Below are 25,641 nucleotides of genomic sequence, written 5' to 3'. Positions count from 1 at the left end.
GGCCTATGGTGCCCTCCATGCAGCAAGTCCCCGCTGGGATCAGCAATGTGCACAAAGCATGTGTTTGACAGCACCATGGGGTGGTGAGCAGGAACGGGAGGAGACAGGCCCAGTAAGGAAGTGCCAGCTGCTCTGATGCAAAGATGATGTCTACTTTGTTTATGCGTAGCCTTGGGACTCATAAGCACCCGTGGAGCTCAACACTCAGGAGTAGGAAGTACAGCTTCAGGGCTTCCCTCATGCAAGGGCTCTCTTCTTAGCCTCGGAGGGCTGAGGACTAACTTATAAAGTCGCAGGTCTAGTGACATCTGCTAAAGGAAGATTATTGTCCTCCAGGAAGAAACTCAGACTGTCCTCTGCTTGGGATCCTTCAAGACACTGCCCCCAGGCTGATGCGTCTCTGGTTCTTCCACAGCTGGGTCACTCTGGTTATAGGAAGGTCCCAACACCATTTGGGTCTCAGTTTCCCTAGCTGTAGCAATTGTCTCGGGAACACTCTGTTTCTGCTCCAATTTGCCCCGAGTGTAGATGGTGAGAAAACAGAGACAAGAAGATGGGTGGAGGTTGATATACCCTCTGGGAAGACAGAGACAACAGTGGTACCACTTATCCAGAAAAGAAACACTAGAGCTGTGGTGGAGGACAACTGCCATCCTTGTGCCCTCTAAGGCTCTCTAACTCAGCAGAAAAGAAAGCTGACCCCAGGGTATATCAAAGAAGAGCCAGAGGGAAGTTATGGAGAGAAGGTGGAACAGGGAGCATTGAGGTTAGAGGGGAACCAGTTCCCCCTCTTTTCAGGTTGTTCTGGGAGCATCTTGTCCAGGGTATGAAGGTACTCTAGGTACAGGATAACCCTGGGGCATTGACAGCCCTCAAGGCAGGTAAAAAAGAGACTTAGAGAATCTGTGTGTACAGGGCAGGGTACCTTGCCCTCTCTTAGGACTGGAGGGGGAGGGGAGAGGGTGAGTGGGGGAACGAGAGGGAAGTGGGAGGAGGGGAGGAAGTGGAAATTTTGATTTATAAAGTAATAAAAAAATTATCAGAGGAAAAAAGAATCTGTGGGTAGGTAGAGGTGTTAGTTGTGACTACAGCAGATGGGAATATAGATTCAGTTTGCATATACCCTCCGTGGCATGAGGCAGTGGACCTCCAGGGAGCCCAGCTGCTTATGATAGGATTCCCTGGTCTCCTCCCAGGGGCTTATGAGACCCATCCTGGATATTCCACCTGGTCCTCTTGGTAGAGGTCCGATTCTACAGTCAGAAGCCTGGAGAACAGCGATAGAAGGACTTAGAGTTGATGTTTCTCTTTTTCATGACCCCAAGTCTTTCTCCGAGTCTCAGGCTTATGACATTGAAAATCCCTGCATCTAAGACTATGGCCAGATGGAAGGGAAGACAGGCATGATGTCTAAGCATGTTAGTGCCAGCCTCCTTACTGTAGACTATGCTGACTGACACCTACTTCCCCATGCTGATGCAAGTCCATTTGGCATCCCTGGCTCTTGAGTTCTGCTCCACATAGTGTGCATGGATGCTCAGCTAGTGGGCACACGTGGAATTCTCCAACTCCCTCAGTGCTTCAAGTGCCACCATCTGTGAGCTCACGGCATTATCCTTCAACAGGAAAAATCATCACACTGAACCTTCTAGTCCTTGTGTGACAGATGCCACTGAGCAACATCAGTGATGGCTTCTTTTGGGTAGCCTTGAGTCCCCTAGCATACCTGATTCCATGACACCATCAGACTTAGGTCCACAAACATCTGGTGAAGTCCTTTGTGGAACTGGTCAGTGACATTCTCGGCAAGGGTAGTGAGGTGACCAGAGGCTGCATGGTAGGCCAGGGCTACCCCAACCGTAGAGAGCTGCAACACAGGGGAGAAAGGTCTGTTAGTCAGCTGAGGGAGGACACAGTTGGCATCCTTGACCCTCTGGTGACAAGCTGCCTGTCAAACATTTAGTCAGTGGTTGAGGAGATAACTCAGAGGGTGAAGTGGATGCATGAGGACGTGGATGCAACGTCCAGAGCCAGTGTAAAAATGCCTGTCATTGCACATGCTTGGACTCCCCGTGTGGGGGAGACAGAGATGGGTGGATTCCTGGGGCTCTCCAGCTAGCATGCCTCATCCATTTGATAATTTCCAGGCCAGTTAGAGACACTCTCTTAAAAAGAGAGACTGATGGTATCGGAGAAATGACACTCAGGGCTGGCCTCCACATGGTTATGTACCCAAACACACATGAACATGATACACACACACACACACACACACACGCTCGCACGCACGCACGCACGCACGCACGCACGCACCACTTCCACCAATACCACCAGACACCAAGAGAACCTGATTTCAAATGTTATTCTGCCTCTACAGGAGAACCACAGTGACATTGGAAATAGTATCTATAAGACTTTCTGATAAAAATATTTTCCCTTTCCGATAAAAATACTTTGGTGTTACTATTCTACATAAAGAAGACTACATCAGAGAGGTTACCTCCAGCCAGTGTCTTGGTTTCCTCCAGTAGCTGAGGACGCCCTTGGTGGTCATTCCCCAGAGCTGGAAACAGAAGTGGGTCACGTTGAGGACTAGAAACGCCAGCTGGGAGGGGCCGGAAATAAGTGAGACAAACGAAGGGTCAGCTAAGTAGTTTTTTCAAGGTCTAGACTCCTGCCTGGTTCCGTTGCCCATCTCTGCTTCTGTGGACATGGTACAAGCCTCTCCCTCTTGGCAGCATTTGATAACAAACTAGCCTTCAGTAGGCACCTGGGCAGCTTGGTATTCCTTCACAGCAAGCAGTCCCAGAGATCCAATTCCATGTGCAGCATTAGGATGTGCTATTGACCCTGAGGCATAGGAATAAGACACAGGGGTGTCCACAGCCACCTCTGGCTCATCATGCCAGCCTGCCATTTATTCACCAGTTTGCAGGAAACTGAAGCCCATCAGCAGGGGCTTTCTCCATCCTCTTTGGGAGCTATGGATGCTGGGCCTTTGTGGGTCCACTCCAAAACACGGCAAATGTAATCAGAGCCAAGCTGGCTTTGCATCCTAAGGGGAGGTGTGAAACAGCAATACTGTCGCGCGAACACCAGAGACTGTCTCTGCACTGGAGTGGGAACCACTGTGATGTGGGGAGGAGCACTGGTAAGACTCCTGAGAAAAGGGCTTTTCCTGTCAGATAAAAATACTTTAATGCCTGCCATTGTTCTACATAACGGAGACTACATCAGAGAGGCTACCTCCAGCTAGTGTCCATTTTCTCTGTAGTAGAAGGGTCAAAAGAAAGGGCAGGAAACTGACTTTTTTTTTGTTTTTTGTTTTTTCTTGAGATGGGGTTTCTCTGTGTAACTTTGGAGCCTGTCCCGGCTCTAGCTTTGTAGACCAGGCTGGTCTCTAACTCACAGAGATCCGCCTGCCTCTGCCTCCCAAGTGCTGGGATTAAAGGTGTGTGCCACCACCTCCCAGCTTTGATATTTTGCCCAATATGGCTTTATTTTTTTCCTGAATTCTGATATTTTAAGATATCACACTAGCCTACTGCTTACCTTGTTTTCTGACTATCTTTTCTTTTTTGGTGCCTAAGGCAAGAGCCTCTCCTGCCCGAACCCTTCCCTTGTGCTGCACGCTGCTTCTCCATTCCAGGCTCTGCCGTGGCGATCTCTATCAGTCCCTAGCATCTATGGCCACACCACCCTGGACGGTCCAATCTCATCTGATCTAACAGGCCCTAACGTCTACAGCTACAGCACCCTGAATGATCCAATCTCGTCTGATCTAATAGTTCCTCAACTCCTTTCCCTTCCCGAAGCCGAGTAGACTTGACTTGCCCAACAGCAGAACATGGTTTCTTCAGAGGGAAACAAGGGATAAGAAGATACAAAGCCAGAGGCACACCGTGCAGGGTGGCTGCTGAGGCTTTTGGCTGTTCAGTGAAATAATGTGAGCCACTGACTCCTGATGCTATGGATGTGGGGGGGGGGCAGATACCCCCAAATCAAATTTTTGGAGCTCCAAACCCCATAATGTCTCTCTTTGGAGGCAGGCCTTAATAAAAGAAGTTAAGGCCAAGTGCAGGCATGAGGTGGGGCCCTGTTTCTATAATATTGGGGTCGATATACACATTGATGCCCAAAGCACACCTCCTTTCTCTTTAATCACTGGTGCAGAGATGGAGCCCGGCTGCGTGACACAGTGAGAAGACAGCATCCCCCCACCAAGAAGGGGTCTTCACTACAGCCCAGCACTCCCAGCACCTTCATCTTGGGGTTATAGCTGCCAGATCTTTCTTTAATAGATGTCTGTTAGTTAAGCCACCCAGGCATTGAACAGTAAGTAGCCTTATTCACCTGACAGGGATATGTGGCAGTCCCCAGTGGCTGTCTGAAATTTCAGTAGTGACAAACCCCATTAATACTGGAACTTTCTTATAAATACATAGCTAGCCATGATAAAGTTTAATTTCTAAATCTGGCGTAGTAACTGATTAACAGCAATAAAAAATAATAACAACATTCTACGATTATACCATAATATACTATAAGGTTGATTTTAAAAATGTAAACATTGTTTCCTTCTGGAATATTCCACTACATATTTTCAGATCATGGTTGACTGTAGAAAGTTAAATGTTGGACAGTGAGGGATGACGGCATTTTGTTATGGTAGCTGGGGCTGACTAAGACTCCACGCTGAAGCCGGGTGGTGGCGGCGCATGCCTTTAATCCCAGCACTCGGGAGGCAGAGGCAGGCCGATCTCTGTGAGCTTGAGGCCAACCTGGTCTACAAGAGCTAGTTCCAGGACAGGCTCCAAATCTACAGAGAAACCCTGTCTCGGGGGGGGGGGGGTGCGTGAGGGGGGGAAGACTCCACGTTGAATTTAGTACCTCAAGGCAGTTGAATATTTGTTCTCATTTTGTACGTTGTGGTTGGTTTCCCCGTTGGGGATGTTCTTGATCTTTAGTGCCAACACTTATTCTATGATTGATACTACATGGAAGGGAGCTAATAATAATTGGGTGGGTGGGCCAATGGAAAGGCCCTAGCTTCATGGCGGTAGAGGTATTCAGCTTGCAGAGGCACTTAGCCATGGGAAGCCTACCCAGGAGGTCCAGGGCAGGTGGACTCACCTCAGAAAGCATAAGAAGGTAGCGTGGGGCTGAGTCACCATAGATGCTGATTGACTCGACCAGGGATGAGGGGACAAGACCTCCCGTGGGGAGAAGCTCTGCACCTAGGGTCACACTGGTGAAGAGTCGCGTGGGAGGGTTGTAGAGGGTGAAGTGCACAGCCACGGCCCTGGTGCTGTGGTCAATCCACCTGCTGGTCCTGAGGGCAGTCAGGGCTACGTGGACTTCGTGCCTGGAAAACAGCTCAGGTTCAGAGGGAGGGCAGAAAACAAGACTCAGGAGCCCAGGGAAAATCCCATTGTGGCACCGTGCCCAATACACCCCATGCCAGCCTTCACGGGGACAGATGATCCCGAGGCTTCTGATTACCACACAGGCCATTCTCCTGGGAGCTAGGGTCCCCACCCGGAGCCCACTGTCTCTCTTTCCCTCCTTATCCCTGCAGGAAAGCTGCAGCTGCAGCCAAAAGATGGTGTCCACCCTCACCTTTGCCCCGTGAGGGAAAGAAGCCCAGCTGCCCTCCCCAAGGGCTGGCAAATAGTCACCTCTTTCTCTTCACCGTGGACTGCGTGGACAAAAAGTAACCACACTGTACTAATTCATATTTAGTAGCAAATCATGTCCTGTTTTTTAATTCCTCCGGGCACACTACTCTGACAGCACGGACTGATTTCCTACACAAAGCCCCATTCTGTGGTGAAGGCTGTGGGCCTAGGGTATCCTGCGGAACTGGCAGGGCACCTGACTATAGGCTGAGCATCAAGAAGCATGGCATATGTGTGCTGTATCCACACACACTGGAATGCCCACTCATTTGCTCCAGTGCAGCTGAAGACAGTGTCTGTGATCCTCTAGGAGTTAGGGGGGAATAATCCAGACCGTGTGAGCACCCCACTTGCCACACAGTGAGCAAAGGACAAAGATTCACCTGACTCCAAGACTCCGCAGGCTCTGGCAGCCACTTTTAAAGAATGCCCCATCCCGTCCTCCTCCATGTACTTGGGTCTGAACGGGAGTCTGAGTTCTTCCACACCATTGTTCCCAAGCAGAACACTGCTCAGGCCTGAGCAGCGCTGGCCCTTTCCCTGCCTGCCCAGAAGCTGAGCTGCAGCAGAAATGCCTCAGCAAGCAACGTGGGGCCTAGGAGCATCTTCCTGAGGCTCGCTCACCTTGTTCTTCCTAGGCTGTACACGGAGATCCTCTTCATCGCCCCACAGGCCTCAGGACCACTAGAGGTCACTTTTAGGTTCTCAAGGTCAAGGTTGTGACTCAGTGTAGGTGGTGCATCTTCCGCCGGCTCTGAGACTGGCCTGGGAGGCTAGAGCACAAACTGCCCATCAATTAACCCCGACTGATCCCTGTCCCTAAGTCCATCAGCATTGTGGGGCTCCCAAGCTCCGCCACACAAAGTACAGCAGAGGCTCTGTGGCCAGGGACCCTGCTACTCTCGAGGACCATTCTCAAGCCTACTTGTTGATCTCAGCTTCGTCTCAAACTAGAAGGATCAGGGCTATGCCTGCTGAAGGCTGCAGCTGAGGAGTTGGCTGTGTGGAGCTGGCCAATCTGCAAAACATTGCCTTATGGAGTGATGCTGTCTTTTGGTACCCTTCTCCATCAGAAAATAACGCAAGAATATTCTAGTTTCAGTTTTAGAAGAAAGAGCCTTCTTTTGCCTAGCATAGCAACTCTAGAAATGAAGAGAACCCTTCTGGGGAATAAGGCAGAGGGTAGAAGAAGGCTCTTGGAAAGGGCAGAAGGAAGGTTGGCCCTGGCACCTGGAACTCTCACACTACCTCCCAGCTGTCTGGGGAGCTTAACCGATGTGCCGGCACTTACCGCGCATGCAGTACCAGAAGAAACCATGAGCTGCCTGATCACTGCTGGACCTATGAGATGGCACTGCCCTCCGAGAGCTCCAGGCTGAAACAGGGGGAGACTCAGAGTATAAGAATATTGTGCACTTCAATGGTTGCAGTATGGAATCACTGTCAAGGCTATGGAAGCCCAGGTCACTGCATCTGCAGAATCAGAAGTTCACTCTCCTGAAATCCTGAGGATGCAACCAGCACTCCATAAACCAGCTTTCTGCAGATGCAATCGGCACCCTCTCCTCAGCATCCTCCAGATAAAGAAAGCATCCAAATGCCTTCCTCTTGAAGTCCCCCCCCGCCCCCGCCACCATGCGAATGAACCCAGGCATCTCCATGACTTTCATGGAATACAAGAAAATGAAACAAAGGACAAAATGTTTGAGGAATGCAGGACAAAAACCTTATATTTTTCAAAAAGGGGAGAAAGGAAACTATGAATGAGGGACAGGACAGGACAAATGCAGGAGCAGCCTTGCCCCTGTCTAGAAGCTTCTCTGATGCTGCTGCCTTAGTCATGGGCTCCTCTTCTGCTCTGGGGACTTCTGAGCCCTTGCCATGCAGACAATAAGTTAGCTTCTTCTTTAGTCTCACCCTGAACCTCTGTTAAAGTGTCCGGGTCCGGCTTGGACTGGCAAGCGTTGACTGGGGGTGTGAATAGCTTAGGAGGCCGACATGGGAGAAGAACACAGACTCCAGGCAAGGAGACGGGCAGGTTTCTTTGCCATGGTGCCAATGAGCAGACCCTTCACTGCCTCGTAGTCTTCCTTACTGCCGTATGGCTTCCGTTAGACAGGAAATGAACGCATGCCCACCTGAGTCCCCCGGACTCCAACAGAGGGTCCTTCTGGGTGCAGCCCATCCAGCAACATGCTCAGAGTCCAGTCCCACCAGTCGTCTGTGCTGTTCAGGTCCACAAAGGAGTGTCTGTCATTTCTTAATCCAAGAACAAAACAAAAAGTGTGCATGAACCCATAAGAACCATTCCAAGTGGGGAAAAAAGTGGGTCGCTTTTTTCCTGCCATTTTTTTTCTCCTACTCACATTCTAGGTATTCTGTGAGAATTAAGACAAAGCTAACTGCAGTATGAGGTACAACCCCAGAATTCACTTTGCTCCTCAGTGGCAGAGGGGAGAGAAACAATAGGGGGAAACCTCTTGTTTATGACTTGTTCGTTCACTCAACAAATGTTAACTGCTAAGTACCAGGCACTCTTCCAAACACTGGGAGACAAGATCAAATTCCTGTCCCACTGTGGGGAAGCAAACACATTATGTACACATGTATGTATGCATGCATGCATGTATATGCAGCCTATAATCAAAGAGTTTCAACTGATAATAGTTTAGCTTTAGAGTGGTACAAAATTTCACCCGCCAACTCTTCTGTGTTTCATTTTTAGTGCAGTATCCAGTTCCATGAAACATTCAGCACTTGGTAATGAAGTAGGCCTTGCCTTAGCTGAGGTCACCAGCTGTGGGCAGATGGAGTGTCCTGAGGACTTTTGGAGGAGGTCAGCTGAGCTAAAGCCCAGGATCCAGGGACAGTTAACTGAGTTAAGATCCAGGGAAGGGGGGCTGGAGAGATGGCTCAGAGGTTAAGAACATTGCCTGCTCTTCCAAAGGTCCTGAGTTCAATTCCCAGCAAACACATGGTGGCTCATAACCAACTGTAATGAGGTCTGGTGCCCTCTTCTGGCCTTCAGGCATACAAACATAATAAATAAATATTAAAAAAAAAAAGATCCAGGGAAGGTTAACAGAGAACGGGTCACTTGAGCTAGTGTGCACCAGGTAGAAAGCCATTTGCAGACGTCTCTTAACTCCATGTTCAGGGACATGACCTCCATCACATGAGGATATCCACAGCAGAAGCATCCACACCACAGAAGAGGCTGATGGTTTCTACCAGAAAGCCTCAGCCCCGGGTGTGTGTAGGGACTCCTTAAGGGTGGCTTAGGGATGTGACAGAAAAATAAAGATGCTGTAACACCTTACAAACCATGTAAAAAAGCTGAACAGTTTAATAAAAAAGAAACCAAGGGCAAGGAAAAGCCTTCAAATATGTTAATAGAGAGAAAGAAATACCTCCATCAGTAGTTTATATATATTGTAAATCTGTTCAACATTGCCATAGCCAGGAGCCACTGATCTGACTCATTTTAGTTACTTCTTCCTTCCTTCCTCCTCCTCTTCTTCAAAATTTTTATTTATGCCCCCCTTGTGTGTGTGTGTGTGTGTGTGTGTGTCACTACACACACACACACACACACACACACACACACACACACACACACAGGCAATTGCAGAGGCCAAATATAACTCCAGTTGGATCCCCTGCAGCTGGAGTTACAGGCAGTTGTGAGCTGCTGAACATGGATGCTGGGAACCGAACCTGGGTCCTCCTGAAGAGAACTATACATTCTTAACCACAGAGCCTTCTCCCACTCTAGCTCCCTTTTCTTGAGTAGAGATCATTTTCCACCCATTCAGGAGTTTGCTTTGCTGTTTGGAGCCAAATCTATGTAGGCTCCCTACTGACTGCTAGCTCTCAATCTCACACTTCTCTGAAAATTTGGCCAAACGTCTTTTTAAATTTTGAGCAAGTGGGAGAGCTGCAGAGATATCCAGTGGCTGCGATGGGGAACAGCATTGCTTAAGAAGGAGGATCAAGGCCGGGCGGTGGTGGCGCACGCCTTTAATCCCAGCACTCGGGAGGCAGAGGCAGGCGGATCTCTGTGAGTTCGAGACCAGCCTGGTCTACAAGAGCTAGTTCCAGGACAGGCTCCAAAACCACAGAGAAACCCTGTCTCGAAAAACCAAAAAAAAAAAAAAAAAAAAAAAAAAAAAAAAAAAAAAAAGAAGGAGGATCAAAAGGGGCAGAGTCGGGGTAGGGGCACAGATAAAGCAGATAAAGCCCTGAAAATATTTACAAACTTTGGGAGCGAGCACTATACAAAGAGAAGGTGGAAGAGCTGGAGGCAGGGAGGGCTATTTGGCAGACAAGTTGACTACATACCTATCTCTTACTACATTCTATACACAAACTAGTGGACAATTCATAGCCATGCTGAGTTTCCACAATACTTAAAACTTGAAAAATTTGATTTACTTTTATATGTATGGGTGTTTTCCTTGCATGCATGTCTATGTATCACAGGTGTGCCTGGTGCCTTCGGAGGCCAGAAGGGGGCACTGGGTTCCCTGGGACTAGGGTTACAGATGGTTGTCAGCAGCCATGCGGGTTTAAGAAACAGAACCAGAGTCCTCTGGAAGGGAAGTCGTACTCTTAACCGCTGAGCCATCTCTCCGGTTCCACATAATACTTTTGGAGGTTGCTGGGAAATCAACCCCAACGCAGCTTTGCCCATATTAAGCTTTTAATCTATGGCTGAACTGCACCCCTAATCCAAGTTTGCACAGTTCAGAGAAAAGTTGTCACTTCCTGAGACCTGCTTCCTGATGGGGCATCCATCATTCAAGAAACACCTGTGTGGTGACCCTGCGCTCACACATCCCCAGTCACAGGAATCCTCTCCTGCTCGTCCCAGGCACTCTGGAGAACAGGAGGTGAATGGAAGGATCCAAGCATGCCCTGGTCCTGTGTGTACTAATTACAGCAATTCTACCAAATGGGCCCACTGCGGCAGTGCAGCCAGCGTGGGGAAAGACGGGAGCGATCATCTCCCAGCGAGTGCCCTGGGATGGAGCCCCCACTTGGCCTAGGTTACCACAGCCTTGCTTGTGGCTTAGCTTTGTTTTGTTGACTTGGGATTTCACGAAGATTTTGAGTTCAGAAGCACTTCACGTACAGATTAAATGCCCCACAATCTGCTACTAGAGTAATATTTTGTTGCTGTTGAAGACAGAATTCTAGCCTGCCATCTTCCAAGCTTTATGGAGGAGGACACTGCACCCTGGAGACAAAGGACTGCTTGCTGCGGGGAGCCAAGAGAGCGCTTCCTGGATTCCACAGGATTCACTTCTCCTGCCCGAGGTCCCCTGCTCTCTCTGGAATGCTACAAATAACAGACTCTCTGGACTTGTTGATTTTTAGGATTAGGTTCTGGGGGGATGGGTGAGGCAGACAGGGTCCTCTTTAAACACTCCATTTTGCACCAGGATGTATAAATATGGCCCTGCTGGTGACCAGAGCTGCAAGAGGCAGTGAGGTTTCCCTTCCTTCTGGGAAGCAGAAGGTGTTTAAGCCCACCTGGGTCAACATCTCAGAGGTGTTTTACCTGAGTCTATCATGCCCAAGAGCACACAGGGATCTTACAGATTATTATCTCAGCTGGAATATTTCTGAACTGACTATCAGGAGGCATATGAAAAATATCGAGTAAAAAGGAAATCAGGAAATGTGCAACAGAAGTCAATTAGCCAAATCAGTGTCCCTAGTGTTTTGATTTCCAGGTCTACAGAAAATGCCCGACAGGGTCTCTTTGTTTGCTCACAGCGCCCCCTCCTGGCACAGTCTATGCATCTGTTCAGTCGGAAGGAACTAAATTATCAAAGTGGAAGGTAACTGTGGCCTTGCCAAATGGGGCGCAGCTTTCCTAGAGCTGCAGCAGTAATAGGTGGGATTACTGAGCTATGGAAAGTCCAAGAACTGGGACTTCCAGGCTGTACCTGGTTAAAGAGCAATAAAATCATAAAAATAAAGGGAATAGCATCTGTGAGTCACCATCTAACAGGGGATCAGTGTTCCCCTGTCTTACAGAATCTAAAATATGTCCTTAAATCAAAAGAACGAGGTGGAATTTATTTCCATACTCTCCTGCCCCCAAAGGTGACGAATATATTTATGTAAAACTGAATGAGAATCAAATTCATAAGACTGCTACAGAAGGGGCATTAAAATATTCTCTACCAAAAGAGAAAGGAAACCCCTGAACTTGTAGCGTTGTTATATTACCTGTCATTAGAAAGTAAATAATTATAATTCATATCTCTAGAGTCAAAGTACCTTGGAGAAATTGCCTGGGTTAGCACAATTCACTTATAAAGGCATGTTCTACTAAGTGTGTCCACTCATCGCCTTACACATCCTGATCTCAGGAGTGTCAAGACCCCAACAATACCCACATGGCAGATGCCGTGAGAGTGTGCCTCGACCTTAGACTGTCCGCTTGGTTAGTGTTTACTTGTGATAGACGTCTGTTGCATTAAAAGTAAAAAATCAAATGAACACTTGAGACTTGACAGAGCTTGGCCCTTTGAAATACTTCACAAATCATAAATTGTGACTGCAGCCTTTGGTTAAAGAATACTCATGTTTTTCTGCAAAATAGATGGTATGACCCTCTTTTTCTGAGAATTTCTTTCACCATTGACCCCAAATAAGATGTCAAGCACCTGTCCAGTGTCTGCAAATGGAGCCTTCTATTAACATGAGGAATTAGACAGACTTTCCCAGACTTCATATGCAGGCTGCGATGAAGACCTTTCTCTACAAGCAGCCTGTATAGATAAAATGACTGAAGGAGTGGGTAGAGGGTCTGTAGGGCTCCCTATTCCAGAACAAAGTAAAGGAAACAGTATCTAAAATTCAGAGCCTGGAGTTCTCTTTGGGTGTCAGTACACTGACCATGAACTAGTGCCAGCTCCTCCACCCCCAGATCTGTAAGAGCCCCCCGAACTAGTGCAACCCTCCAGATCTGCAAGAGCCCCCCGAACTAGTGCAACCCTCCAGATCTGCAAGAGCCCCCTGAACTAGTACAACCCCCAGATTTGCAAGAGCCCCCTAAACTAATACAACTCCAAGATCTGCAAGAGCCCCCCAAACTAGTTCAAGACCCCCCAGATTTGCAAGAGCCTCTCGAGCCTCCTACCTTGTAAATGCCTTCCTGACGGCTTGGTTGAGACAATATTCACCCGGGCAGACTCTCCCATATGTTATAAACAAAAGCAGCAGCAGCATGAGACTGTGCATGGAAATGCCTCTGGGAGGAAAGATTTGAGAGTTAGCATGTTTCCCTCACAGAATGTGTTTTAGGGAGCAGCACATCTATGTCCCTGTTGAGATGTAGTAGTATAAGGCATGGGATGAATTAAAGGTCTTACTCTTGGTCTTTTTTAAAAGAACCACTCCCCCATTTTTATTAATTCTCAGAGAACTTCACACAATGCTCTTTCCTCGCCCAACTCCTCCTAGATCCACCCACCTTCCCTATCCATCCAACCTGCATCTTTATTTTTATTTAACTCATCAAATACAATAGTGCTGTCCTTTTACTCTGGACTGTGTGACCTACCACTGGAGCTTGGTCCACCTACCTAGGCCATACCCTTAAAAACAAATAAAGAAAGAAAGGAAGGAAGGAAGAAAGAAAAACAAAAACTGGTTCTCCTCCTACCATATATCAACTGCCAATAGTTCCTTAACTAGAGGTGGGATTTCAACACCTCTGTGTTGGTTTTGTTCTTTTGTTTTATCAATATTCAGCTTTCTAAGGTCCATTATTGAAAAGACTATTTATTTGTTCATTCAATTGTCTTTATGCTTGTCAATAAACGTGCTTGGGCCTATTCGCGTGGCTGTTTCTGGGCTCTCTCTTCTGTCCCATTGATCCAGGTATCTATTTCATTGGTCTGTGACTGTTGTTTCGTTCAACAACACACAGCGGTTTCTGAAGCTCCATTGCATGTATTAGAATTGCACAAAGTCAGCCCTCTAACGTCATTCTTTTTCGTTATTCTAGCTCTTTGGTTCCCTTATTCATTTTGGAACCAGTTTGTTGACATCAGAATTGCATAGGCTAGGTATTTGGGTTGTGAGCGCCCTGAATCTGCAGATCACCTTGGAACACATGGATGCACTGCCCTCTGTGGGTTGATGTGCGTAGTGTCTTCTTTCTTTAGTCCTGTTTTTCAGTGCAGTCTTGTGGGTTTGGGCTTACAGAACCTGAACACTTTCTTACATTTCTATTTGCATACTTGGATTTCTTAGCACTACAGTAAACGGTCCTGTACGTAGGTTCAAGTATTCCTCGTTGCAGGCATGTAGCAGAATAACTACTTTATATCGCGTGAGTGTATGTGTGCAGGCTTTCATGTGTAGAGGTACACATGTGTGTGTAAGCCAGGAGACAACTTCGGGTGTTGCTTCTCATGAGCTGTCCACCTGATTTTTAAGATAGGGCTTCTCCCCGGAGCTTGGGAGCTTGCGACTCACTTATTCTGCTAGGCTGGCCAGACAGGGATTCTCCTGTCTCCACTTCCTCAGTGCTGGGATTTCAAGTGTGTGCCTGCCTTTAACATGGGTCCTGGGGATGAAACTCAGGTCCTCATGCTGTACAGAGAGCATTTTACAGACAGACAGAACTCTCGACTTTCTCAGCCCACGGTTCAATTTTAACATTGACTGTTACCTCAGAAGCATGTGCCTCTTTTGCTGTCTGCCAGCAGGCTGTTTGCAGTGAACTAGAGCTATGCATGTGGCAGCACAGACCCTGGAAAGACCCCTCAGGAGCTCCCGATTGCCCACCCTCTGTTCTCAAATGCTCAGGTGCCTACAGTTCCCTTCATGTCCTGCTCTTGCAGAGGTGTGGTGCTCAAGGCACTGGGTACACAATGCTTACCCTATCTATGTGATTTTGACACGTAAGTGTGTCTATGTGTGTATGAGGGGGTGGGGGTGGGTGTCATTTAGGTCTGTCATGCATGTTTTGGGTAGGTTTGGTTGGGGGTAACTTAACTACTCTGCTTTTATGGGGAGACCGAACAGGTTTCAAAGTCTTTGTCAGTGCCTTGTCTTCCCGAAATTCTTTTTTCATTCATTTTAAATGTGACAACCTAATAAAGCCACAGCCCTTTTCTTTGGAAAAGGATTTGCTTCAAAATCATTATTTATGTAAGGAAGCTGACCATGTGCAGGTGATAAGGAAGGATTTTTAAGAGAGACGATTAATTGGAGGTGACATTATATACTTTAGCAGCACCATGGTGGGGAAAGTATCTGGAGCTTCTAAATACTTGACAGACTCAAGAAATCTGAAGTCTACAATTCAGAACTGGGAGACATGTATTTACTGGTACTTTCAGAAGGTTCCTTCAGGACCTGCTATTCGTGTCCACCTCAGATGGGGAGGGGATGGGTACCACTGAAAGGAAAAAAGCATGGCTGATGTCTAATTTGGAGAGGGTTGTCTCAGTTATTGAGCTTCATGTTTGATCTAAAAATGTGCATTGGATTTTATGTTGAGCCCCAGAACATGTCTGTGTAAATTATGTTGAGTTACTTTCAAACAGCAGTCCCTGAGCCCAGGCCACATCTATGAGGAGGTGCAACATTTGCTCTTGGGTTTTTGTTGCATCCAGCTGGAGGGGTAGAATGCCAGGTCTAGTGCTGAGCAGAGCGGGATGTGATGGGGTTAAATGTAATACACGTGAGTCTGCATGGCTGAGGGAACTGAGGGCCAGCACTCTGGGCCACTGATTACAGGCAGGTGACAGACAAACTAGCTTTCTTCCTCCAATCTCAGTCCCACGTGTTCTGGCACAGGCTGAGACCTGGGAAAGGATTTTCCTAGGTGCAGATTGAGATCTCTTACTGTTCCTTCTTTAAAGAAGGTGGTACCAGAGAAAGTCCATTGTATTCTGACCTTTGCCCACCTTGGGGCTGCCTGTGCCCACCACGGGGCTGCCTGTGCCTCCACCTCAGGGTTGTCTGTGTTCACCTCAGGGCTGCCTGCACCCACCTGCGGGCTGCCTGTGCCTACTTTGGGGCTGTCTGCATACACCCAGGGAGCTGCCTGTGCCCACCTTGGGGTGCCTGCACTCACCTCAATGCTGCCTGCATCCAGTTCTCTCTCCTCAGTCTCTCCCTGATCTCTCTGAACTTGGCCCTGGATGGTGGCTGAGCCCAGCGCAGGTGGCGGTCTCGTTGTCGCGCAGCCAAGACCTGTGAGGCAGGAAGAGCACCATGATACTGGGGTCAGCCCTGGAAAGAGAGAGGCCTTTGGTGTTCTCCCCAACCCAAGAGCCATCATCATTGCTCTCTGCCCTGCCTTTGGGGACTTGGTGCAATTAACACAGACTGTGTTGTTGGGGAGGCAATGGGAGATGCAGTGGGACTGTTTGAAAACTCTGCTCATGTCCAAAGCCAACCCCCTTGGCAAGGATTGCATCTGGGCCATTACAAAGCTGAGCTTCACCAGAGAGGCATGCCCACTGCCGTCCAATCACAGGAGCTATTGCTTTTGGCATTTGCATAGTAGTTCCTGTTCGAGACCTTCCAAGACTGGAAAAGCGATTTTTAAAGCAGTTTATTTTAGTATGAAATGACCTTTCTTTGCCTTGTGTAATAAGAGTCATGGCTTCCATGTTGTAGCCACATCTGTTTATGGGCAGGACTAACATTAGGCAAGAGCCAAACCCACGGGAAAAGGTCTCCCATTCATCTCTCACTCATCCGTTTACGCATTCCAGGCACATTCACCGCGCAGCCCTGGGGCCCTTAGTCTTTCCTTCCAGAGCTGCTGGGCTTCTAAGAAATATAGAGCAAGGACCGGAAGGTGAGCTTGAAGGCTGGGCTTGTGCTTCAGCCATGCTTTGTGTTCTGAGGACGGCGCACTGTGGCTGGGCGCTAGGGAGACTCTCAGGTGGAGCATCACAGCTTAAAGTTTGGAGAGTCAAGCCTGAGCAGGACTGAGCTCCTCAAAGGCCTCTCAGTTCCTAGGTTAGACCAGCTAGCAAAGGAACCTCGCTGACTGCCTCAGGCTTGGACCTGGGTGCCTGGGTGCCTGCGCTGACAAAGAAAGAGAGTGTCCCAGGAAGGAAGGGAAGCTGGGGGCCTGCAGGTGTGTAGAGAGTAGAGTAGTTTCTCAGGAGCCGCGGTGTTGAAGGATGGGGGTAGAGAAGGCGTGATATGGGCCTGCACTTGGGATGTAGAGACCACTACAGTCTGCGTGGAAGCCTGGGGAGACAGGGAAGCTATATATTTTCTATGTGCGTTGAAAAGCAAATGGTCTAGAAGTTTTCCGAAACTGTGGCCAGAAATTATATTTCGCATTTGCCTCTACATTTTTAAATGCACTCATTTCCCTGTGGTTCTGGTTGGGGTAAGGAAAGAAGAAGGAATGAACACATACACATACAGTGGGGCTCCAAAAAAGTGGGGGGCAGCCAAATTTGAATTAAGGTCTGAGCTCCATCTGCATGGTGGGAAAGGTTCTGAAGCCTCTGCCTCCTGCTCACCCTTTCGGCCTCCTCAGCAGTGTCAGGACTGTGGGAGTTGGGAGAAAGACGAAGGTGAGTTCTGAAGTATTCTTCCAATTCCAAGTCTAGATTCTTGGTTGCATCATGTAAAGACTCAGTAAAAAACTGGCTGTCATGTTTCTTTTTCCAAGCAAAGGTCAGCGCTGCCAAACAGATCTGGAAGAGAGGTGCCATGGCATGGGTTCTGTTTGTGCCCTTCCCACACAGAACCATCTTCCTGGTCCTGCACTGCCAGCTGATTTCATCTCAGTTCAAAATAGATAACCAGAAGCAACTACACTGAAGTCCCTAGCACCTAGTCAGTGGGTGTGGCCTTTATCAAGAGACCCGGGGCCTCTAGGGCACAGCTTCCTAAAATGAAGATAGAGACAGATGTGGGATTCCCCTCTGTATGCTATAAATATGTTTTATTACCGTTGGTTAAAGAAGCTGTTTTGGCCATTGGCTTAATAGAATAAAGCCAGGTGGGAAATCTGAACAGAGATATAAAAAGAAAGCAGGCGGAGTCAGAGAGATGCCTTTTTGGTAAGCCACAGTCTCATGGCAATTCACAGATTAATAGAAACGGGTTTATTCAATATGTAAGAGCTAGCAAGAAATATGCCTGAGTCAATGGCTGAACAGTGTTGTAATTAATAATATTTCTGTGTGATTTTTTTGGGGTCTGGGCAACTGGAAAAAGAACAAGCAGTCTCTACCTACAAGAGACAAGGTGGTTCATCTCTCTGGAGATTTTTAAAATGATTCTGAACACCAGGTTGAGGTGGAGCTTAGCCCAGGCCCTGGCTCCTAGATTTTCTTGTCACATCTATATCAAACTTTAGAGAAGACTCACACCACCAAAACACACCCATCTGGCCCTCTCCTTACCGGCCCCTCCCTGGTCCCCCACTGCCAAAAGCACCTGCACTGCAGGGGATTTCTTACCATAAGTGGCTGGGTGACAAATACGCAGCAGACCACAGAGAGAAGCAACAGGTGCAGCCACTGTATACACTGCTCTGTCACAAACCTGTCCGGAAGAGGGGTAGGTCAGCATCATGGGAGTACGCTACCCATGACGACAGTCACAGTCAGAGAACAATGATGCTTCTGCTGCTGGGAGACATGGGGGATGGTTGAGGAGGGGCTTCAGGATGTGTGCCAGGGCTGTCTGCCCATCAAAGAAGAGTCCTTCCTTGTTGAGGGGATACCAACTAGTCTGAAACGTCCCAGCACCAAGCGTAAGAGGGCCTGAAATAAAGAGAGGACAGGGCGCAGAGAAGGGACGGGGAAATGCAGGTGATGGTGTTGCGAGACTCTGTATTTCACCCCACACCTCTGGATTAAGTACACCCAGAGTCCCTCTTTTACAGATAAGCATACTGGGGTGTGAACAAAAGTCTACTATCTGTCCTGTCTTCACAACATGGTCAGGAATGCAGTTAGGAGAGGAGACATTGTCAGGAAGAAAGGGCCTTGGGTGGCTTCTCCTCCTCATGGGTTAGGAACATGGTATAGGATTCTCCAGAGCCATAGAGGATGGCCCTATGGTCTTCAGGGGTGACCTAAACCACACAGGAGCCACGTGAAGAGGTAACATGTGGGAAGGATTGGTAGGGATCTTGGATGAATCATCACAGCCCAGCTCAACAGTATACATTTTAATTTTCAGACAACACTAGATAACAAATGTTTGACTTTGGCCAAGATCCTCTGATGAGCTTAGTGGCAGAATGCCCTTCCCTTTTTGTGCCCCCACCCCAAAGCTTCTTGTTTGGGGTAGCACACCATGCCTGTCTGTGCTCTATGTGCTACCATGCAGTTTGTGAACCGGACAAGGGGCTGGAGATTTAAACACACAAAGACACACAGGCAGAGACACGGGTCATCCTTGAAACAAGAATGCCCTCTTTATTGTGTACCAGAGCCGCTTATATAGGGATCCTTAACTGATAGCCACGCCCCAGCCAAACCCACCAGAAACCACTCCCCTGCCACCAGGAACTCCCGAGGGTCTCGTGCTCAGAGCAGCTGCAAACATTACAAGTTGTTTACAAGAAATTCAGGATCTGAGGCATTCACAGCTCCCAACAGTTTGGTACTCAGGACTCTGTTTAGACAGAGCTTCTATTGAAGACCAGGCAGGGCTGAGTGACCCTTTGGGGTTTGCATATGATTGTATTCCCCTTCAAAAGGGGTGGAGTATAGAAGGAAATAGTGATTCGTGAGTTGCATGAGATGCCCGAAACACACGAGTCTCTTCCCAGATCCTGAACATTTACCAAGCATCCGAGGCTGTCTGAAAACCTTAGCTACTCACCTGTAGCCTAGGAATCCTGTCCCCAAGCCACAGGCCAGGGAAGCCAAGCCACAAATGGCCCAGACCACAGAGCTTGACCAGCGCAGACAGACCCTTGACCACTGGGGCACACTCCCTTCAAAACCACTGCTGGGAGCTAAGGAAGAGCAAAATAGAGACCACTGGGTTAGCAGACCTTGTCATCCTCACCTACAGTACTATGGGAGTTTGTCACCATGGTCGGGCCACAGGATACCGGACATACTGTCAGACAGTATCTGCGTTCTCTCTGCGAGGATGATCCAGAAAATAGCCAAACAAAGCAGATAGACCTCGCCATGTGGATAGGGCCTCAATCAATCAGCTCAGTGTCTAAATAGAACAAACGGACAAAGGGAGGTCCACTTGCATGACTACGATCCTTGAACTGGGACGTCAGTCTTTGCCTGAAAGGCAGGGGTAGCAGTGGGAAATGAGGAATTTGGAGTTGGCCTCTATAGCTGGGTCATCTTGAGCTGTCCTATCTCTACATATTCCACAGTGAACTTCTCACTTTTGACCTCTGGCTTTGTAGCCCATCTATCTGCCCAGCAATATTTAGCCAGGATTCTTGGGACAGCCTGCCAATGCTGGTACTATTATTATAAGCTTGCCTAGCTGAGTGCTTATTTGCACCTAGATGTGACTTTTTCCTTCTCCCCCAGTGTGTTCTGTGCGCGCCAGGCACATAGACCTTGCTGACCACTGTCTACAGTCCAGTTGCTGCCCAAAGCCTCTCCTGACCATTTGTCCTGACATTTTGCAGCCCAAGAGCCCTGCAGTTACACGCTGACACCCTTGTCCTCCATTCCGATGAGGCCAGGTTCAGCAGGCCCTTCAATCCCAATGACCAGACCAGATGAAGCTAGTTCCTGGACCCTGGTTCCAGCAGGACTCATTGACTCCGCTAGCACAGCCTCCCTTCCTCTTCTGGTTCAGTGAGCCTCTGACCTAATCCGAGGATGGGGCTGTTACTCTAATTTGCACAGAAAAAAGTAGAGCTTTGACTTAAAGAATATTTCAAGTGTAGGGTCTCACACTGACTTTTCAAAGCACTGGATCAAGCTTATAAGCCAGACTCACCAGGACTGGACTAAAGTCAGATGTCATGGCTTCAAATCGGCCTGGACTCAGACCCAGGCTTGGATTTTTGAGGGGATTAGGATGTTTAGTGACATTTGGACCAAGTTCATTCTGCTTGTTCTACCTCTCTGAATGGGCACAGACCTCTGTTTTGTCAGCAGGAATGGGGGCTACTCAATACAGCCATGGGGTGCCATTACCTTGTGAAGTGGGAGGAGGGTGGTGGCTCTTCTCTCTCGGAGCAAGAAAGGGTGAACAGGTCACACCACCGCTATTGGCTGCCATCCTCCAAGCTCTGTCAGTCCCCGGGAGAATGTCTGATGCAGGGTGCTGGAATTGTGACAGGGTCAGGCCCAGTCAGTGCCACTTTTGCAACATTAGTGCCCTTTGCAGCCAAGTCTGAGCACAGAGCCAGATGCGGGACTGGTGAAGCAGGGGCCTCAGATGGCTTTTGAAGGATGTCTTCTCTGTCTGAGTCAGCCCATTTGTACCTAAACTCCAATTTCCTCTTCCTACCGTAGGGCCAATGCTGGTGGCCTCCAGGCAGTTCCAGGCAGTGAGGTTGATAGATTGCAAAACCCACCAGAGGGAAAAGGTTGGAGGATGAAGGCCAGAACCCCAGTAAGTTGGTGGTGGGTGTTGGGGGTCCATGTGACACACAGAACAAGTGTGTCCTGAGAGCGCCTTGCATAGGTAGGTACAGGGGGTGCGGACCTGTGGAGCAGACTGACTCACTGCCTGGAAAGTGTGGGAATCAGGTTAGCCCTAATGCACCACCACAGAGAACCTCCTAAGAGCACCAGCACCCCAAGGGCACCAGCACCCAAGTGTTGGGTTATATTATTTTAAGGTGTGTTACTTTTGTTTATGTTGCATTTGTTTAACTCTGTGAAGCTGTGTTACTAGGCCTGTCTAAAACACCTGCTGGTCTAATAAAGAGCTGAACAGCCTATATAGCAAGGCAGAAGAGAGAAATAGATAGAGCTGGTAGACAGTATAAATAAAAGAAGAAATTAGGAAGAAGAGGACATTGGGGACAAGCCACCCAGCCACCCAGTCAGCCACAGAATAAGAGTAAGATTTACAGAAGAAAGAGAATGGGAAAAGCCCAGAGGCAGAAGGTAGATGGGATAATATAAGTTAAGCAAAGCTGACTAGAAACAAGCCAAGCTAAGGCCGGGAGATCATAACTAAGAAGAATATATTTGGGAATTGGGTCACAGGCTGCCCCCAAAGACCTAAAGAGTAAAGAGTAACAAACATACAACACCTAAGAGTACCAGAACCCCCAAAGCACCAATACCCAAGGACACCAGAAATCAGGGTCACCAATACCCCAAGGGCACTAGCACACAGATACCCAAAGCAAAATCCCAACGCAATGCAACCACAGTAACATTAGAAATTGTCCTTCATTTGCATAGAGTTCTGGGTCCATAAAGACCTGGCTCCCAAGTTCTGTCTACAGAAAGGGCAGCACAGACCACAATCTCGGAATGTCACAATTTCTCCTCCTTCTCTCCCACAGGATATCAGGATCTCACTGGATACACCCATGGGACTTTCCAGATGCTGCCCTTCCCTGGCCCTACCTGCTTGCTACTCCCACTCCTCAACCTGGGACATGGCCTACACTCTCTGGAGGACCAGCCCCAGCTGTCCTCTGGATCCAAGCACAGCTAGCCCACAGCTGCAAAAAGATGGCAGAGAAATCCAGTTTTTAGCATCTTATAGGGACTACATGCCATGTCAACTTACCTGGGATGGCTGCCTCAAACCTGGTCTCCCATTGCGATCAGGGCCTGTTGGGGTTGGGGAACAAATGTGTGACTCAGACCGAGGCACAACCATGGTACCTTCGGAGCTGCTTCTCCCTCTTGTCCCCACCCCACCCCCCAGAAAGAGTCTGAGAGACAAGGCAGAGCTGAGAGGAGAACTTTTGATGTCTCCATCCTGGTACGGGCCTTGACAAGCCCTCAGCCACCCAGAGCTGGAAGCCACAGAGCAGGAGAAAAGTGTGCCGTTAAAAGCTTAAAGATCCTTAAGAAGAGTGATCAGTGCGGCTATACAAAGTTTTCAAACGGTAATTATTGAAAAGTGAGATCCTGGAGAAAGGATTTACTCCCCACACACGCTTTTCTGCCATGGGGTGGTTCATATGATTCTGGAAAATGGTGGTTACAAGATTATTGTCTACAAGGGAAAGTGGTCCAAGCAAAAAAGTGGCTTTAAGTACATCCGATGATGTTTATTTTCAATGAACCAGACAAACAGAAAGTAGGGCTATGTTGCCTACTTAAGAGACTGGCCCCCTGAGGACCAGCTGCCAGGGAAGCTTCTGATTTTAGTTTACCATACCCTGAGGTACCTCTGTCTTCACTCCTCTTAAAGACCACTGTGGTGCACCCCGAAGATGCTCTGTGGCTTCCTGTGAAGTAAAGAGGTTGGTTGGTAAGGGCACCCTATATCAGGGGTCTCCCCAGAAGCACAGGGCCACATACCTTGCTGAACCTGAAGAGCAGTGACAATAGCTGGGCAGCTGGACAGGCCAGAAAGGTGCACAGGAGACCAAGGCGGAAGGATTCCAGAGTGGGACCCACATCCAGCGGGCGCTGCAGCAGTTCAATTACAGGGCAATTAAGAGTTCCAAATGTATTCAACGTGAGTGTGACTCCTGTTTCAGCTAAACAGCTTTATCCCAGCCTTGCCTCCGCCCCAAGGGTTGAACAAGACAAAATAATGCTTTTCCTCGTAGACACATTCTTGTGAGCCAAAGAAATGCTTACTGAGCACCCACAAGACCTGTGCTCAGATGATCAAGTCCTGACTACAGTCCCATAATACGGTGCCAAGAGCGTCATTATGCCCCCAGCAGAGGATGAGATGGCATCCTAAATCAGACACTGGAGGTCGCCAGGGAGCTTAGCAGACATCTCCTTGCCGCTTGATGACATCCTTCGCCATCTTTTGCTTATTGTCACATGTTCCACCAACATCTTCTAGTTTAAAATTCTGTGTATCTTTAAGTGTGATCATATCTGCTGCCACATAAAGATTCATCACACCCTTTGACCTATGACAGCTAGCTTGTCACAGGACAGTCTTCACCCAGCAACTATCCGTGTATCCTCCAGCTGTCTGGAGGACCGTGTGAACCTCGGGGCTGGTCCCATGAATGATCCTGCATTTATCATAGACAACAACCTTGGGCTGGAGAGATGGCTCAGCAGTTAAGAACATGCATCACTCTTGCAGCGAGTCCTAATTTGGTTCCTAGCACCCACATCAGGCAGCTCACAAGAAACCTGTCACTTTGGCCTCAAGAAGTCCAACTTCTCCTCTGAACTCTAACGGTACTCTCTCTTTTCCTCCTTGTTACACATGCACCCATAGTAAAAAAAAAATGATAAAAAAAAATAAGCCTTCAAAAAGATTAGCTTCTTTCCCCTCACCCCGAATGCCATGTTGTCTGGAACCCAGGATGTGACTTCTCCCAGGGCACCAGTGTTGACTTGCAGGCTCTCTCGGGCTCTGATTCCAGTCATGTCACCTGCAGGCCCACTCAGCACATCTCTAGAGTGCGCCTCCTAGCGTACGCCTGCCTCAGGGAGCCCTGAGTTTCGCACGTTACAAGAAGGACAAACTGTCTGCCTGAGAGTTGGAAGTTACTGTAGGAAAATCTGCTGCCTCCCACCTGTTCATGGACTCCCACAGTGACCAGGGCAGTGAGGCACGAATAGACACACAGGAGACAGAAGGCCACGGCAAACCGCTGTGTGTGCAGGTAGCTGCTGGAAGGGGGCTGGCTGTACAGTGAGAGCCAAATGTGGAAATCCTCCAGGTACTCTGTGAACTTGGCATAGAAAAGCTGAAACAGAAAAGCACGGGCGTTTCCCCAGACAGAGACACACATGTGAGCAGAGTGAAATCCTCCTGACTGATAACCTGCAGCTTTTAGAATGGGACTCCAAAATCGCTTGGCTTTTCTCTCTTAGCTGAGAGCTGGATCCCTCCTGGCTACTGGGTTGGTGCAGGTGGGTGCCTCTTTTAAGATGGTCACTTGCTCTGCCTCCTTCCTCCCCTCCCCACCACCTCTTTAGCAGCACCTCACTGGACATTACTTTTACCACCTGGACTCCGACCCAGTTCAGTCTCCTACTGAAGCTTCCAAAAGTGTAGTCCCAACTAGTTCCCAGCTTCGTTTGTGCTAGCTTGTGGAGACCTCCTTTCTTGGCCCTCCCACCATTTCTGTCCTTTCTGATCTCCAAAAGACTTTCTAAAACTCCCCACTCTTAGCACTTCCTACAGAAACACCGTCTCATTGTAGCTGGGCACCAGTTCTGGGTTCACCGAGAGCTGGAACTGACCTGCCTTCTGCTCGGGAGCTTTACAAGGTCTACTGCCCAGAAGTTGGTAATACCTTGTGGAATTTCTCCGAACTATAAAACTCTCAATGCAACTTAAATAATTTTTGGTGATAAATGTTCTAGAAAAGAACCATTTATACACAGACCTGATATTATGAACACAAACAGAACAATCAGCAAACACGGTCGAAACAGGTTTGCTAGATGAAGGGTGTATCTTTTGCATGTAAATTCTCAAGGGACCACTGATTCCAGAGACCCAGCCATATGGGTTCACAGATGACTAAATCAGTAAAGTTAGGTTTCTCACCTAAAGGTCTCAAGTCCATCAGCTGGAGGGGGAAACATGGTGATTATTGTCCAAGGGATGTCAGAGTTAAGCAAGGGCCTTTAGTTTAAAGGGCTAAAATTTTCCTAGGGACCATGGCTGTTTGGAAACAATTGTTTCAAATTCATATTGGCCATGTTTTGTGCTAAACTGGCAATGCCAAGTGACAACAGAAAGAACAAGACCCAGTGCCAGGAAATGTCAGTCTAGCAGGCTAGTGCAAAGGGTAAAGGCACTTGCTGCCAAGCCTGGTGACCTGAGCCCAATCCCAGGACCCACATGATAGGAAGGAGAAAACCATCTCTTGTAAGCTGTTCTCTCA

The 25,641-nt window shown here is 48.4% G+C and overlaps 1 protein-coding gene across 1 annotated transcript in view; it reads right to left on the bottom strand.

Annotated features, from left to right (window-relative positions):
- Pkd1l1 (polycystin 1 like 1, transient receptor potential channel interacting) overlaps nt 1-25,641 on the bottom strand; it is a 122,126-nt gene that overhangs the window by 18,411 nt on the left and 78,074 nt on the right. Inside the window, 14 exon segments of the mRNA XM_041668800.1 lie at nt 1,727-1,867; nt 2,501-2,605; nt 5,134-5,365; nt 6,303-6,451; nt 6,970-7,053; nt 7,817-7,937; nt 12,835-12,945; nt 15,787-15,905; nt 17,201-17,377; nt 18,149-18,233; nt 19,524-19,659; nt 22,983-23,052; nt 23,126-23,236; nt 24,319-24,492. Of these exon segments, the coding sequence (XP_041524734.1) occupies nt 1,727-1,867; nt 2,501-2,605; nt 5,134-5,365; nt 6,303-6,451; nt 6,970-7,053; nt 7,817-7,937; nt 12,835-12,945; nt 15,787-15,905; nt 17,201-17,377; nt 18,149-18,233; nt 19,524-19,659; nt 22,983-23,052; nt 23,126-23,236; nt 24,319-24,492 (1,815 nt within the window).

This window comes from Microtus oregoni, unplaced genomic scaffold (genome assembly GCF_018167655.1).
Source record: "Microtus oregoni isolate MIOR12 unplaced genomic scaffold, Mior012 000019F_ref0000042, whole genome shotgun sequence".
NCBI lineage: Eukaryota > Metazoa > Chordata > Mammalia > Rodentia > Cricetidae > Microtus > Microtus oregoni.
This window is presented reverse-complemented; position numbering and strand designations above follow the sequence as displayed.